This window comes from Ammodytes marinus (genome assembly GCF_949987685.1).
Source record: "Ammodytes marinus genome assembly, chromosome: 18".
Taxonomy (NCBI): domain Eukaryota; kingdom Metazoa; phylum Chordata; class Actinopteri; order Uranoscopiformes; family Ammodytidae; genus Ammodytes; species Ammodytes marinus.
In genome coordinates this window covers 16,185,803-16,201,654 of record NC_137222.1, presented here as the reverse complement: position 1 = coordinate 16,201,654, position 15,852 = coordinate 16,185,803, and the positions used below count along the sequence as shown (strand labels likewise).

The 15,852-nt window shown below is 42.5% G+C and overlaps 2 protein-coding genes across 2 annotated transcripts; both read left to right on the top strand.

Annotated features, from left to right (window-relative positions):
• Positions 1 to 260: 260 nt before the first annotated feature.
• Positions 261 to 2,213, top strand: LOC307264905 (SOSS complex subunit C-like). The gene is made up of 4 exons (XM_080046450.1): positions 261 to 577; positions 791 to 896; positions 1,046 to 1,133; positions 1,703 to 2,213. Exons 1-4 carry the CDS (start codon positions 553 to 555, stop codon positions 1,859 to 1,861), a joined length of 378 nt encoding a protein of 125 aa, XP_079902576.1. The 5' UTR covers positions 261 to 552; the 3' UTR covers positions 1,862 to 2,213.
• A 2,161-nt stretch (positions 2,214 to 4,374) lies between these two features.
• LOC307265194 (sorting nexin-18-like) lies at positions 4,375 to 14,938 on the top strand. Its single transcript, XM_080046814.1, has 4 exons — positions 4,375 to 5,731; positions 6,677 to 6,970; positions 7,944 to 8,326; positions 12,339 to 14,938. The coding sequence occupies exons 1-4, from the start codon at positions 4,914 to 4,916 to the stop codon at positions 12,563 to 12,565; spliced, it is 1,722 nt and encodes a 573-aa protein (XP_079902940.1). The 5' UTR covers positions 4,375 to 4,913; the 3' UTR covers positions 12,566 to 14,938.
• The last annotated feature ends 914 nt before the right edge of the window (positions 14,939 to 15,852 follow it).

Genomic DNA, 15,852 nt, shown 5'->3' with positions numbered 1-15,852 from the left:
GAGCGCCGAATGAAACACCAAAGATCGTCTATCGAGAAGGTATACATGTTACTTTTTTTTAGGTTATTGTTTAAGTTAATTCAGACATGTCAAACACATTTCAATATTATACTTACTGGAAAAAAACTCACTAAAAATATCGGGTGTTGTGTACTTTACTATTTTTAATTTGTTTAAGCTTTTACGCTTTTGGTGACCGGATATAAGCAGAGTGAGACCTCTGTTCTCATTGTTCTATCCAACCGACCGAGCCACTGAAACACCGGTACACGGTCTCGAGGCAAAATGCACTCGGGTAACAGCACATAACCAAGAGTTTTAACGTATTTTTAAACATTCAGCTCATGTTAAAGTGCGGTATGACAATACGTCCTTTGTCATTTATCCAAGTTTGTCATCCGTGGGGACTTTTATCGTTGCTTGCTACCCTCCAATGCTTTATTTACTGACCGGAAGGAAACACAAACAACTACAATTGAAGCTAAACCATTAATAAAAACCTCTCTGTGGTTTGTTATTTTAACCGACCGCTTGCTCCCTACCTATACTGACATGGCTACTAATCCACCAGGACAAGGTAAATATTTAGTTCGTAAAGCATTACATACTTTAGATCTAATGAAACACCATATTTCCTCTTCTTGTGTACAACTTTGGATTCTGCTACTCAACAAGACAATATAGCCTACAGGCTCCTAGTGGTTTACACAATATGTGCCCATATTTAGATGAAGTAAGTTTATGCATAATGTTCCCGTTTGTCTTCTTGTCTCCTCCCGCTCCTCTTTAGTCCACCCAGCCTTCCCCAACAAAGCCCGGGTGGCGATCCTGGCCGAGCTGGAGAAAGAGAGGAAGCGACTGATCCAGAGTCAGTCCATGAACACTCCCGGAGCCAGGTAGGCTCTTCTGTCTTGTGTGTTCTGTCACGGAGGACGAGAATACCTTTACCTCAGTCAAAAATGTATTGGGGCAAAAATAAAAAAATATTGGGAGTAACCAACCATAGATTTCGTATATTGTTTCCCCTTTCCCTCTCCTCCTGCAGCATCTCCCTGTCCAGACCGAGTCTGAAGGATTTCAGGGACAACGCAGAGCAGCAACACATCGCTGCCCAGCAGAAAGCTGCCCTGCAGGTGACACCCACACACAAAGCACTTCAAATTGTTGCACTTAATTCATTCATTTGGAGAAAAAGAAAAACCTCCATTCTAAATGATGTGCTAATATATAATACTATAAGGTGATTGTTATATCATTCAAATAATAGAATCCTTTACTGTTGGGTAGTCTGGCTTCATGATACTTGAAGGTGTGTGAGTTTGACAGGTGATTGTGATGTGATGCAGGCAGCATAATGGTTTTATTGTTTTGCAAATCACAGCCACAAAGATGCCTGTACACAGCTCAATTATCAGTCACCAGCTCTAAAAAACATTATTTGTGTGTGTGTTTGAGAGAGAGAGGGGGGAAGGGAGAGAGACGTTTTGAGACAACTCGAAACCTCTTACAGAAGTACAAAGAAAAATCTAATTGAAAATCCTTTGGCCAAACAAAAAAAAGGAAACAGGGGCAAAGTAACAACATCTATCTACCAACACCCACATAACATCCCTTGTGTTTGACTATCTAATAATGAATGTCAGTATACAGTAAAAGGTTCTGGTAAAATGGACCATTTCCTAACGTGCGTCTTCTCTTGCAGCATGCACACGCTCACTCTACAGGCTTCTTCATCACTCAGGACTCCTCGTTCGGGAACCTCATCCTCCCTGTGGTTCCGCGTCTGGAGCCGCCCGAGCCTCTGCCTCAGCCTCAGCCCCAGCCTCAGCCCCAGCCTCAGCCGCAGCCTCAGCCTTCTTGATCTTTTTACCTATATTGTCCCCCTTCCTTTTCTCCTGCCCTGTGGGAAACTCAAACTTTGGAACAACAGACATGCACATTGGACCCCATGTCTCTCCCGGATTGTGAATCCATCATTTTCACAAGCTGGCTACTGAATTGAGGAAAAGCTTTAACAAACAGTCCGAAGAAGGATCAAGATAACTGTGCCACATACTGTAATCCCATCAAGAGGCTAAAAACAATACTTTCAACTCTGCTCTGTCGCTCATCACAGCACTGATCACACGGCTCTCCATAAAATGCCAATTTTTTTTTACATTTGTAATGGATTTGTATTGATATTTGGATAATAAAATAGTTACATTCAATTGTGACTATATTGAATGTCACCTTTATTTTTGCATACATGAAGAGGGCTAAGGTAATGCTCACATTTTGTTTGTTTTTTGTCAATTTTTTTGCGAGACAGACAGCTTCTGATGTCCACAAACAAAGAAAAGGGAAAAACAGGCATGTTGGTAGCCACGTTGGGTTCACTTTGTTAACAGACCCTTTGTTTACATACCAGTTTACAGAGCATAAGCTGTGTATTAACACCAGTACGAACAGATAGCAGATCACTGATTTTGACAAAAAGTTCTCCAGAATCACTGACTCCACCTTAAACTGCTTGTTTATCATCAGCAGCCTATTTAAACGTTTTAATTCATTTAGAATAGTGACTGTAGATTTGTAGATTAATTGCAAATGAAGAAGGCAAAAGCTGGACATGAGGAGGAACTGTCGTCTCCTCTCACAGTGTGATGTAACACTGACCTCTAGTGGCTGGTGGGCATCATCAACGCATATTATATTATATTATATTATATTATATTTTATTATATTATATTATATTATTGGTTTTGAGAATGAGATTGGACTTTTCAGTGAAGAAGTGTAGAAGGCATTTTGGATCCAGCCTCTATCTAAAACATATCTGGAGGTGACCTGCACTTATGGTTCTGAGATCTTAAATGATTATATTAAAAATAAAGTCTTTCTTTGTCCCATATACATTTAACAGTCTTTCCTTTAAATAGCTATCTGTGTCTGGTATGGTTTAACACAGACTAAACTCAATAAACTAATTACAAATTATTAAAAAGCATAGGGCTATCTGATCATTCACTCTCAATAAAACACATCAACATGTGAATATGCAAATATTGTTCAGTAAATAGGCCTACTCTACTTTGACGTTAAATTTTTTTTTTATAGCAGGCCTATGTTTCTTTCCACATAAGCAAGTTAGATTAAAGCTACAGTGTGCAGAATTTATTGACATTTTTTAGAACAGACTTGGTAGAAAATGTAATACAATATTCACAAGAGGTGTATGCTTGCTTGAAAATTCAAGCTTTTTTTAGTACCCTAAAATAAGCCTTTTATATCACATAGGAACAGGGCTCGCTGCCATGTTGCACCGCCATGTGTTCTACAGTAGCACAGAATGGACAAACTAAAAGGCCCTGGGTGTCCACCAGAAATGCACCTGTTGGAAGACTAAGAAGATCTACAGTATAATTAATAACTAAATACATTTTCACCTCATCACTTGACATTGTGGAAAGACTTGAGGCAGTGGTGGATGATACAATTTTAGTAGTAGCCTAATTATCTATTTATCCTTGAAGGCCACCTTCTACCACTTTACAGCCTAGCTTCTGTAAATTATCTGAAAGGGAGAGGCAGACACTGAGAGTTGCAATCTAGAATCTCAACACTAGATGCTGCTAAATACTCTGATATTACACACTGTAGGAAACCTTTATTTATTATTTAATTTTTGAACTTATATTTCATTGCAAAATCCAACATTAGAATATAAGAAACGCCTATTGCAAAAGGTAAACTAAAGGTGCTACTTCACTTAAAAATATATGCTTTCTCACACTGGAAGTGGATATGACGTTTCTGCATCATAGCATACATTATGCATATAGGCCCACACTAGAGGCGTCCTACGTGTGATGTCACAAAATAGTACTGGCATGGCGGCTACACATGTTCAAGTCAGACCTAAAGTGAGCTGAGATTCAACATATGAACGTGAAAAATGTTCATATGCAAATCATGCACATTGAAGGTAAAACATCCGAAATCTACACATATTTTTACCTGGAAGGGGCCTTTAAAACATTGATTTAAAAATATATATAGATTAACTCATGGAATGGTCAATTAATAATATTTATATAGGCTAATTAATTATGATTGGATATGATTTACAGAGATGTAGCTTATTTGTTTTAAGTGTAGGCTGCCTATTAAAAGCTGAGTCGATGACGCACAGATGGACCCCAGCACAGTAGCCTACGTTTGTATTGATGCCGTTCATCTCTGCAAAAGATGGAGCTTTAAAAAAAATAGGTTATGCGAGTTTTTTTCCATGTGTAAAATTCGGTGACTCGACTGAACTTGCTCCCCCTGGCTCCACCCTCCGTTAGTCAGCCAGCCAGTCTACTTACGTGTTAAGACTTGTGCCTTTACAAGCATCTCGGGGAGAGGAGGAGGAGAAGAAGAAGGGAAAAAAGCAGGACTTTTCCCCCCGGCTCTTATCTGGAGGAATAAAGAAACTACACAGCCGTCGCAAGTTCGACAAACTTCAACTTCCCTTCCCTTTGGAGAGAAAACATCCCGAAGAGACCGGCTTTCCTCCACACTTTCCGACTTGGGTTGAAGTTGTGCATGGAAACAAATGATATTTGAACCCGCGGAGAGGAGGTGGGTGTCGGAGCCTGTGTGTGTGTGTGTCTGTGTTTTCTCTCCTAGTTCTCTTGTGCACAGATCTCGGATACAATTATTTTTGGCTTTTGACAAAAGTTGTGGAATATATTGAAACACCTCTAGTTGTTGCTGCTATTCCAGTTGCGCGATCTAATCTGACTCGATCTTCAAGGAAAGATCTTGAAGGTTCCACCCGGGAAGAAAAGCAACTTGTCAAGGCAAACTTTGCATTGAAAGACACGACATAAGGAACCAGGGGGTGGTGGGAAAAAAAGAGACAAAAGTGATACAATTAGTAAGAAATTATGTCGTTAAAGGCCAAAGTGTTGTACGACTTCAGCTCGGAGAACCCGGGGGAGATCTCCATAACGGAGAACGAGCTGGTGACTCTGTTCAACGAGGAGGAGCTGGAGGGCTGGCTGGAGGGGGAGAACAGCAGGGGGGAGGTGGGCCTTTTCCCCGCCTCTTATGTGGAGATCATCAGGGACACTCACATCACCTCCACCTCAACCACCAGCAGCAGCAACAACAATGGCTTCTCCTCATCGCCCCAGAAAACCAAAGTGGTGACCCCCACCCACACCACCACCCACACTGCATATGGCTCCCCGGATTCCCACACCCAGAGGGGCTTAATCGGCGCGGGCAGCGTTGGCAGTGGTGGAGGCAGCAGCTTCCACACCAGCCAGGGCAGCGACGACGACTGGGACGACGACTGGGACGACAGCTCCCCGGCGACCAACGCACCTCCGGGTCATGTGGTGGGTACGCCCCCCTTGTACCCGGTGACCTCATCCTTACCCGCGCGTAGGGAGAGCTCCCAGTCCCAGTACCAGCATCAAGCCAAGGGTTCAGCCACGGTCGGGAGGAACCTCAACAGGTTCTCCACCTTTGTCAAGTCCGGAGGGGAGGCCTTCTTGCTAGGGGAGGCGGCGGCTTTGGTGAAGGACGGGGACCGGATCTGCGTGGCCATGGGCAAGCACGGCCCAGAGTGGCAGGAGGACCCCTACCCGTTCACCTGCACCATCGACGACCCCACCAAGCAGACCAAGTTCAAGGGCATGAAGAGCTACATGTCCTATGGCCTGACCCCAGCGCACACCAATGTGCAAGTCAACCGCAGGTACAGTACTCATCTGTCTTCCTCCTTCTCTCCCTCATTCTCTTCCCTTTCTTGGGTTTTCCGAACTGGGCTTGTGTCTTCGCCGGATCCCCCAGTCCCTAGACCTTTAGAATATATATTATTTCTTTGGCTTTTTCCTGTTTCCAAAAAACTATTGTTCAAGCAAAATGGCAAAAACAGAGCAGGCTGTGGCCCTTTGCCCCCTGGAGTCCTCAGGAATCTCTCATTTCCTCTATGAGCTTCCCTCTGCACCTTTTACATTGTTTCCCCTCCATTCCCATTTACCGAAGCTCCACCCTCCTCAAAGCTAGAGTGTGTAACTTCAGTTGCCCCCATGAGGAATTATTTTTTTTAAAGATATTTTTTGGGCATTTTTATGCTTTATTTGATAGTGCAGAGAAACAGAGGTGAAATGGGGCAGAGAGGGGAGTGACATGCAGAGAACGACCGCGGGTGGGAATCGAACCCAGGTCCGCTGCTGGGCCCGGCCCGGGAGGGGGACGCCTTACCAACTGAGCTAAAGGCGCCCCCTCCCATGAGGAATTTTGAGTAATTACAACAACACTCTGTCAGTGCATCTGCATGAAGTAAGCCTTCGGTGATAGCGCATGGATTTTATTTCTTCTTCTTTTTAAGTCTGTGTTTTCGAATTAGTATTAGAATCAACAACTGAAACATTTTCTCTGCGCATCATGGCATTTTTGTGAGCTCCTGTGCCAGTGTCAGTCAGAGGGCGACACCGGTTTGTAAACGCTGCCATACTGAGAAATACAGAGAGAGTTGGAGCTTAATGAACTTTGTGTCACCTTGTTTGGCGACGGCTTGAATGTAACCGACATTCATTAATTGATATGAAAAAGTTAGGCATTATAGCTTTAACCACTTCTTATCTTCTCAAAATGTCCCCCATTAAACATCCTTCCCTTCCCACGGTTCCCCTTGCAGGTATAAGCACTTTGACTGGCTGTACGCTCGGCTGGTAGAGCGTTTCCCCGTCATCTCGGTGCCCCACCTGCCTGAGAAGCAGGCCACCGGTCGCTTCGAGGAGGACTTCATCTCCAAGAGGAGGAAGGGTCTGATCTGGTGGATGAACCACATGACCAGCCACCCTGTGCTGGCGCGCTGTGACGTCTTCCAGCATTTCCTGACGTGCGGGGCCGACGAGAAGGCCTGGAAGATGGGCAAGAGGAAGGCAGAGAGGGACGATTTGGTCGGAGCCAACTTCTTCCTCACCATAAGGTAGGAGGAGCCTGTGTTTGTTTACCACTAATGTCGCTGCCTGGTTCAAATCCTTTTGTTCTTATTACAAGCTTATAACAAATGAAATAAACTTAAAACTTGACTGATGGTCAAATAAAACTGAATTTAATGGCTGTTCTTTCAATTCACACAGCCTTTAAAGTTATAAATAGCAGTCTGAGATGGCTGTGTGTTGCTGTGTAATATAGGCTTCAGGAGCCATAGAAGAGGAAAGCCATTAGACAAGGCTTACAGACTTACATTTACACCAGCAAGAGCACTATATAGACCACAATGCAATACTGCTACAACACTGGTCGCGTTTTCAGTATGGCCCATGGTCATTACCTCCTCAACTTGAAAAGACTTTCCCTCTCGTTGCACTATTGTCATCGCTATTATGTCCTCACTAGACGTCTGTTGACTGCCACTGAACGTGTCAAGTTACAGCCTGTTCTCTGGAGAGGCATTCTGGGACATGTAGGCAATAATTAGCTGAAGTAGGAGTACAAGATATGTCAGTTTAAAGGGAAACAATAAATGGCAGCCCTTCATACAATGTTACAAACACATTAAATACAATGTACAGGGGGTGGACAAAATAACAGGAACAATTTGCATTGTTGTATATTTCTAATATAAAAACTACAATGTGAAGCTTATAATATTATATTTTTGTCCAAAGGGTATTGTGTTCCAGGTATTCTGTCTGCCCAGTGTATGGTGGTATACGTGACAGTGGAGGATATTTGCCCTTAAGTCAAATACTGTTATCACCTTTCCTTGTTTCTGTGAGCTGTATCTGAAAGCTTTCATCAAACACTGCTTGATGGTGAGGATGAGATAAGAAGAACAAAGGAGTAATCTGCTCTCAACATGTTTGTGTAATAAAGATGATGTAACGCTGGAATTAAAAAAGAAATATTAAATTAAAGCAAATAAGTAAACGTCTTGTTCTTTTTCTTTCCCGTAGCACGCCTGCTGTCCCTCTGGACCTCCAGGAAGTGGAGAGCAAGATCGAAGGCTTCAAGACCTTCACCAAGAGGATGGACGAGAACAGTGTGGTGGTCAACACCACCATCAACGAGTTCGCTCGCAAACACTCGGCGGCTTTCAAGAAGGAGTACCAGAAAGTGGGACAGTCCTTCAAGCTCCTGGCTCAGGCGTTTGAGCTGGACCAGCAGGCCTACTCTGTGGGCCTGAACAAAGCCATCGGAGACACGGGAGAGGCCTACGAAGCCATCGGAGAGTACTTTGCAGAGCAGCCGCGCCAGGACCTGGATCCCATTTCTGACCTGCTCGACATCTACAAGGGACACCTGGCCAATTTTCCTGACATCATCCATGTGCAGAAAGGTGAGAAAGTGTGTGTTTATGTTTGTGTTTTTTGTTTTGTTTGTGTGTGTGTGTGTGTTATTACGTCTGATGGAGTATCTTAACTTTTTGCAGACTTACATTCCTGCTCAGTCTTTTAACGTTGGACGTAAATGTCAACCATATGATAGACTGGGACAAAAAAAAAGTAAATGTGCAGTCAGTGCTGTGATGCTATGACAGAGGTATGTGGGGGGGGGGGGGGGGGGGGGGGCATTAAACGTCATCATGCTTGCAAAACAGATGCAGGATTTGGCATACTTATCTTCTGAGGGAGGTTAAAGGTTAGCTCTGAGTGGAGCCGGTAGGGAGTGAGTTTGGTCGCGACCCTCACGCACGGTCGGATGCCTCTTCAGGGCGGAGGTTTGAATTCAGGGAGTTTCTGAAACAAAAGATTTTGATAGTGTTTCTTAATGCCGTCCAGCCAGCGGACCTCCCCGTCCATTCAACATGTCAATATGAAGGCAGATAAAACACAGAAACACAGGTTTTGACTGTTTTCCACATCTGTTTTCATTTACTGAATCGCAGTGTCAATCTGGGCCGAAACCTAAAACCCATGACTGGTCCATTGTTACGTTGTGGGTACTGTGAGAGCCTGTACTCGCTCCCTGGAAAACACAAACACAATAACACACACACACACACACACACACACACACACACACACACACACACACACACACACACACAAAAAAACACACAAACATGTACAAAGGACTTGCAGAGGAGCTAGCTTTGTTAGTTCCCTGCAGGTTGGGAGGAGAGTGTTTCTCCTGGCACACAAAATCCCAAAGTTTGCCAAACTTAGAGGTGCTGTTTCTAAAGTGAGCTGAGCTCAGTTTCTCTTGATACAATCACAACCCCCAAACTATGGTAACACGGTCTGAATCCCAATAGTCCCTGAGACTGACAGGATTTCCCCTACGTGCATTGTTTAATGCCCCCCCACCCTCCCCAAAGGGCCTCTAACATCTAACAACTTTGCACATTTCTCTCACTCCTACTGCACTGGGTCGGAGATCATGTTCCTGCTAAATACATTTCGAGTAATTATCTGAAACTTAAATAGATTTCTCAACTTTTGTCACATCTGAAATATGGTGTTAACATGCCTCTCTGTTGAGAAGAATCTCTTGGGAAATTCCTGCTTATCTGTTGGAAATAGCTCGAACATAATTGAGTCAAATGACTCAAATCAAGGCAGGGGAAACTTGTGCCAAATGAAACATGATGAAAAGGTTTGCCCAAACCCTTAATAAAACACCATAACCTTTACTAAAAATAAATGTTGACCTCATAACCACTGAAAACATAATACAAACTTCACCCAACAGATCTCAAGGGAGATCATTGTAAATGTATAGGATGTGATGTCATCATTTTCTCTCTCACAACATCTCACACAAAGCACTGTCATCATTCTTGGGGACCAACATGGCATTCGCTTCTAGAAACTTCTATAGCTAGCATTGAGAGATTCATGGTAGAAAGGGGAACCACAGCCTGTTGTTCTTTCTTTCTTTCTTTCTTTCTTTCTTTCTTTCTTTCTTTCTTTCTTTCTTTCTTTCTTTCTTTCTTTCTTTCTTTCTTTCTTTCTTTCAGTTTTTTCCTCATTTTTTCTTTAAAGACTGATTGTGAACAATTCTACTTTAAATCTTTCAAAAAGGTCTTCCTACAACCCAATAGCCAACAAGCCAAAAAGAACACCAAAACACGTACAGTTACTTGCGTGACTGGTTGGCGAACAAGTATCCGAATGTACACAAAGGGAGTCACTGACTACACAATTCACCCTTCATGTTCCCAGCATGTGGTATCTCGTGCAATCTGTGCTGGCTCAGAGATAAAAGCACAGAGTCTGAGTGAGCAATCTATCACCACTGTCATTGAAAAGCATTGTTTCATCTGCTGAGTAACACATCCCCCAAAATGCAAAGTCTGCACTGCTGTCACAGTTGTTGTGAAATAACCGCCTTTGACGAAATATGTCTGGTTTCGCTCACGGTTTCCATTGTCAAATGTGTTAAAGGAGAGAGAACCTTTGAATTGTACTTTTTTTGATTTAGCACACAAAGGAAACTAGGCTGTCGTGGGGGGCATTCGCATTGATAAAAACCTTCACTCCTCTCACCGCAGATCTACATTCCACGAATATCTATCCATCTATCTCATGTAGGGCTGAACATTTCTCTAGAAACAACCAAATTGCAAAAAACATGGCAAAGTTGCAGCACAAATGAGTTTGAAAAACATCTGCTGGTGCTCTTAGGGCGGACGGCTTTCGATGACCTCAATGTCCCTGGTACAGTATGGTCTGTGAGGTCTGAAGGCTAACATCTGATTTGAATGAGCGCAGAGATTCCTGGGCCTCTTGTCCCGTGTTGCCCTGGGCCTGCAGGAATGCTAAAATGGAGCGGTCTCAGGATTAGTATCCCCCTCCTTCTCCTCCTCTTTTCTTCTCCCTCTTTTCCTGCTTGCTCCCGGTGATACAGCGGGGTTGAAGAGAAAAAGAAGAAGAGGGGAGGGGTGTTTATGTGTGAAAATGGTTGCAGATAGTTACTGAGTTGAACACCGTTCCCACCGGGCTACGGTGCAAGAGCTCAGATTACAGCTCCGTAATCGCCTTGGCAGCGAGAGGAGAGCAAAGTCCAATTACATCCAGTTCGTTAGTTTTGCAGGTACAGCGAGTGTTTGCATTGTGTGTGTGTGTGTGCGTGTGTGTGTGTGTGTGTGTGAGAGAGAGAGAGAGAGAGAGAGAGAGAGAGAGAGAGAGAGAGACACCACTAAGGTCAGCTAAGTCAAGAAGAAAAGTACTGCTAGCGTGTCTTTTCCTCCACATTCTGCCATATGTTAGAGTCTTACAGTCTTGGTTCCTCTTCATTCATGTCTGTCCAAACTGACATACTTCCTCACTGAGATGTTAGTCACACTAACCGAGACAGTCTGAGTCACCACTGGGCGTTGGGTGAATGCAAGGAAAGCTGGAAAAAGTAAGCCCTAATAAACCAGCTCCGTTCTGTAGTATGTAAAGCAATATAAAAATGACACAGTCGTCCCGTAGAATTTGCCTGGCTTTCTTCCTTGTATGCAAAAACAACAGGTTGAGTTTCGAGCTGTAGCTCCTAAATGAATGACTATGGGTGTCCCAGACTAAGAATTGTCTTAGTCAAATCTGATTGGTCTTATCTTGCCTTTAGTCGACTAACAGTCATATTATGTTTATTTTTTCCTGCTCATTGATCCATATTTCCATTTGCGATATTGGCTTCCATTTTTTCCACGCGAGAACAAGGATCTGTAACACCCAATTAAAGTTTTTCTTCTTGGCTTGGCATAATAATTAATTGTATTGTTATTAAGTCTACCATGCATGCACACTAAGGAGATGGTTTAAAAGATCATGAGTTATTTTCCCATTTGTATTAACAGTATAATAGGCTGATATTTATACCACAATTAGGCAACTTATCCTGATTTATTGTATTATTACAGGAATAGCATGATCCCTGTTTCATAAACAAATGTTGTGACTATATGACTGTTGCAATAGCAGTTGGGCTTTCGTCGATCTAATCCTCGAATAGTCGACTATTCGTGGTCACCGCTATTTATGACATGACAAAAATTCTCATGTACTCTCAGCAAGAAGGGGAATACTATGAAGAAAAGACAGGATAACTATGTCCATGTTTATTTCCGAAAAACCTACGTTTCAAACGCATACACAAATTCAGGAAAACAGTTTTGAAAGATCTCCACTTTTGGAAGGGTTTTCCAAAACCTCAGTTTTCATTGTTCTAAACCGTTTGTTTGGATGGAAGGCCAAAACACAGAAAATACTACACTTTGAAAAATATCCGTATCCATGTGGACAGGGCTTTAGGAACCTAGACCCTGGAAGTTCTAGTTTGAGTTATCCTCTTTACTTTAATACACCTGCCACACTTTCTCAGTCTTCTCCCTCTATCTTCCCCCTCCCATCTTCCTCCAGGTGCACTGACCAAGGTGAAGGACTGTCCCAAGCAGGAAGGTGAGCTCCATGACCGCTGTAACATCATCTCCTGCGCCACGCTGGCAGAGATCCAGCACTTCCACCGCACACGCGTACGGGACTTCCGCTCACAGATGCAGCACCACCTCCGTCAACAGATCGGATTCTTCCAGAAGATCTCCGCCAAGCTGGAGGACACACTTCAGAAGTATGACGATGACCAGTAGGAGAAAAACAGAGGAGTTGGGACTTCAAAGGCCTTTTGGAAATGGGGGATGGGACTGGAGAGTTCTTGAATAGGGGGACCAGACAAGGATGATTCATGGGTTAATCTTCCACTAATGGAGAACATCTTATCGTCCTTTACGAGAGAAAAGAATATGATGGAGCCTTGGCCTTGTGTTGGAAGAAATATATACCACTCTTTTAATAAATAGAGGCCACTGCACTGTGGAATGACAACTCCTTGGATTTTACGGACGGCCCTGATGAATGTACCAGTAATAGGGATTTTGCTGACGCTCCAGGCACAACTTGCAACTCAGCGGGAATGCAACGATATTAAAACCAGCTGCTCTCGATGGTGAAGGGGCTGCTGCCTCTCAAGTCACATGAAATGTTTTGCATGGATTCCAGTGCCTCACCACTTGATGAAAAGAACCCTACATCTGGTTGCTCAACAGGAACGTAGAGATCAAACTGCCCAAAATCTGGACTGGACAACTGGACGTTGTAATGATTGAAAGACAGGACTTCATGATTTTAATGATTTTTTGTCATACAGTATATATATATACATGTATGTCTTTTTTTTCTTGAATGACCTGTTCAGTATTGTTTCCTGGGGCATGATATCATGCAACTGCAAGCGATTGATTGTTAATATGGAAAGAGGCAAAGTGCGCACAGTCCACGAGGTTGAATCTGATTTTCAGTAGAGCTTGGAATTTGACCTACTTCTCTAATAAGATGTCTCACAAATGGAATGCCGCTGTGTCTTTACTTCATTATAATTTGAAGCCCAGTGTTCTGCGTTCTAGTTTAAGCGTTGCCTGACCTATAACGTAATTGATCTCAGACTGATTTGATTGTTTTGAGACGCAGGGCCACAGTTCTCTTTTCTTTGGTTTACTGCAGGCTTTGGGTTTTTGAAAGCCAAAGTAGGCTTTCAGCTTTGCACACATATATATCCTCGTTAAAAGCCACTGTGTAGACTTTTCTATGTGATTAAAGCATATTTCAATATTATTTTATGGTAAAAATAAAAAGTAAGACAATCTCGGTGAAATCTTAGTCTATGTGTTTCTATCACCCCTATTCTTTTCAGGGTCTCAAAGGTGGCCAAGCGGTGCCATCTTTTTTGATACTTCCACTTAAGTGCCAACGCCTGGAAATGTTCATTTTCTACACATAGTGGCTTTAAGGATTGGAGCACTTCTCGGTATGCTAAAATGCTTCTCATAATGTTCTGATTAAACCCATTGGTAACTGAAATAAACTGTTTCTCACTAGTCCCAAAATAATTATTTTGCCATAGGGCTAGAAACTACTTATTAATAAAACTTGGCATCTTGGAGAGACTTTCAGCTCACAACATCCTGTCCTTAATTTAAGTAGGGCTGACTAACATAGCAGCTCCTGTTTCATCAGCAGGGGGCCACATTATAGCACATTACCAAACTCCTAGAAGGAAGTATAGGGTCTTGTAAATCTTACCCAACAGTTTGGAGGAAAAGTACCAACCATAGCTACAGACAGTGAGATAATCAACTGAATGCGATCACAATGGTTAACAGTGCTGCCACTCGCATAGTTATTCTCGTAAATATTTTTTTTCCCCTGGGATGTTACTTTACTTTCAAGGTGAAGTAAGCGATTTATTTATGTTAATATAAGTGTTAAATCGCTCTTTATTAATACAGTGATACTTACACTTACCACTTACATAGTGTGCGCGTTTCATAAAGCCGATCTCTCAGTCACCCGCTCTGCATATAATCGGCAAATAAACTTTTCGGGATCCCTAAACTGATATCCAATCAGAAGAGAGAACGCTACAAACCGGTGCAGAGCGACAGATCGGTGAATGTTTATGCGCCTACAATGGCGGAGCAGGTAAAAATCCTTCCAAATGTCTGTTTTGATGGTTTGTATCATGTTTTATCACACTTACTTATCTGAGATGATGCTAGATAACTCGCTGCTTGAAGACCGCAGTGCATTAGTGTGGTCTCGTGGGGACGACGGAGGGGACTGCTAACTGCAGTCAATGACAGGAAGTTAGCTAAACTGACCATTCCACTTACTGAATCTTTAAGGTTTATAATAGGAGAAACCACCAGCCGGGTTGTTAATGGTGTTCTTCAGAAACAAGTAATAACTGCAACAAAATTGTTTCTTAACACTTTCACTGTAATACAACAGAACAGAATTTCAGTCAATAAAGGAAAGTAGATTTCCTCCGTATATCTGTGTTGTTGTTGACTGTTTTTCCTAAATATAACTTAAAGTTCCACTCAACCCTCTCTGTGTCCTATTAGCGTTATGATGTCGTGTTCATATTCAGAATATTAAAATATTTTGTTTTTGAGTTGTAAACACATGTAAAGAATGATCACTGAAATCAATGAAGAGCCCATGTCCCAAATATGAAACACACCAATCTGCTGCTTTGGATAGATGTGGACAAAACACATAGCACCAGCAGCAGCACTTATTTAGATGGATATATCAGATTATTTCTTCGAATGGCACTTATGAGACACTTTTTTTTCCAAAATACATGTATTCTTTGTGTTTTCAGTGCCATGTTTGTGGAGTCAGCAGCAGCCCAGTCCCTGATATCTGACACCACAGTGAACAGACTGTAGGTCATGTTACGGCAGTCGAAGGCTCTTTATTATTTAGACCCAGGCTCTTTCCCCCTCTCCTCCCTGCTTTCGTTTTCTTCTTAACTAGTTTCTCATATGTATTATCTTAAGGTTACTCTGGGCTATTTTGAATAAATCCATGACGCTATTCAAATTTCCTGCTGCAGTGCTGCATCAAATCCTCTAAAGTGACAAAGGAGTTGGTGAGGCTGATCATTGGACAAGTTGAAAGATTTACATACACACACACACATTATTATATTAATACCAGACTTTATATACTGTACATGGCTGTTGCTTTTGCTCATTAACGGAGCGAGAGAAAGAAACGCACAATAGGAAGTGTTGATATCTTTCAAAGTTCCACTGACTGATGTGATGAACGTATGTGTTTGAACTTAACACTCAAATATTGAAGAAATATCTTTTATTAATAATAATCTTCAACAGTGCATGGCAAACAGAAGGTGACATAAATGGGGTTGAACATTACAAAAATGTTGAATTCAAACAGAGCTGAAGAGGCTACACACGTCTTGACATCTCACTATTAAAACTGTAAATATCGTAGAACAAAAACAGTCGACAATGTGACAGCTCTAGACGAAGGAAACAGAAATGTGCAAGACAGCTGTGCCTGTGTG